The sequence below is a fragment of the Bidens hawaiensis genome, unplaced genomic scaffold, assembly GCF_021521415.1.
Source record: "Bidens hawaiensis isolate Kalapana, Puna unplaced genomic scaffold, B.hawaiensis_p1.1 tig00021491_1, whole genome shotgun sequence".
NCBI lineage: Eukaryota > Viridiplantae > Streptophyta > Magnoliopsida > Asterales > Asteraceae > Bidens > Bidens hawaiensis.
Window position 1 is genome coordinate 341,904 of NW_027493328.1, and position 1,334 is coordinate 343,237.

The 1,334-nt window shown below is 43.9% G+C and overlaps 1 protein-coding gene across 1 annotated transcript; it reads left to right on the forward strand.

Moving 5' to 3' along the window:
• Positions 1–696: 696 nt before the first annotated feature.
• Positions 697–1,095, forward strand: LOC143563465 (uncharacterized). Its single transcript, XM_077050998.1, has one exon. The coding sequence runs from the start codon at positions 697–699 to the stop codon at positions 1,093–1,095; it is 399 nt and encodes a 132-aa protein (XP_076907113.1).
• Positions 1,096–1,334: the final 239 nt, after the last annotated feature.

Sequence of the window (1,334 nt, forward strand, 5' to 3'; positions counted from 1 at the left end):
CCAGCTTGTTAGGAGATGCGTGGATGCTAAGGAGGGATGGTAGATTTTGAGCCATTATCATGATGGACCGGTAGGTGGGCATCACGTTGCGAGCCTCACCGCGAAGAAGGTATTCGATGCTGGATTTTATTGGCCATTAGTGTTTAAGGACGTGCACGCATTCGTCAGAGGTTGTGATCGTTGTTAGTGTATTGGTAATATCTCATCTCGTAAGGAGATGCCCCAGCATTCTATTCAGGTTTGTGAGGTCTTTGATATCTGGGTATTGATTTCATTGGCCTGTTCCCGTCATCTCGCGGGAACAAATACATACTCATGGCTGTTGATTAAGTCTCAAAGTGGGTCGAGGCCAAAGCCTTACCACTAATGACGCCAGAGTTGTAGTGAGATTTCTTAAGGCTCTTTTCTCTCGGTTTGGTGTTCCGAAAGCCTTGATCAGTGGTCGAGGTACTCACTTTTGCAATGCGCAAATGGAGAAGGCATTGCAACGCTATGGGGTCACCCATCGGCTTGCGACCGTCTACCACCCACAGACTAGTGGGCAAGTGGAAGTGAGTAACCGGGGCACTAAACGCATTCTTAAGAAGACGGTTGGACTAAACCGAAAGGATTTGTCCGACAACCTAGATGACGCTCTGTGGGCTTTCCGTACAGCGTATAAAACTTCGACCAATTCCACATCATTTAAGATGATTTATGGGAAAGCTTAACCTCGATCTTTTGACCGTAGGGGATCATCGTTTTCATCAGTTGCATGAGTCGGAGGAGCTTTGTGATCATGCATATGCGCATTCATATAATTATAAACAGAGGACTAAGGAGTTGCATGATCGAAGGCTACGAGGTAATAAACATTTCAAGTGTGGGGACACCACACTTCTTTTTAAATCCTGGTTGAAATTATTCCCGGAAAAGCTTAAGTCCCGATGGTATGGACCGTACACGGTTAAGGAAGTCTTCCCGTATAGAGAAGTTGAGATTAAAGATAAAGACGGGAGCTTGAAGGTTAATGGCCACCGTCTTAAAGATTATATCAGTGAGAAGGCGGAAGAAAGGGAAGGCGTGATCTTGCGCCTCACAGCATTTGACGCATAGGCGTGATGGAGGGGTCAGGCTGAGGACCCGCTAAACTAAGCGCTCTCGGGAGGCAGCTTGAGTTGTAGAGTTTTGTAGTTATTTTGTTTATTTTATTTTCTGTTCAGGATATCTCTCTATTAGCGACCGCTCGTACTCAATGTCCATTCGAGTCGGTCAATTTTAGGAGTATTCTATATATAAATAAATCATAAAATAAAAAAAAATCATAAAATGCAAAAATACAAAAATATGTTTAT

Coding starts and splice junctions, on each gene's coding strand:
- LOC143563465 (XM_077050998.1), top strand. CDS start 697: ATGGGAAAGCTTAACCTCGATCTTTTGACCGTAGGGGATCATCGTTTT.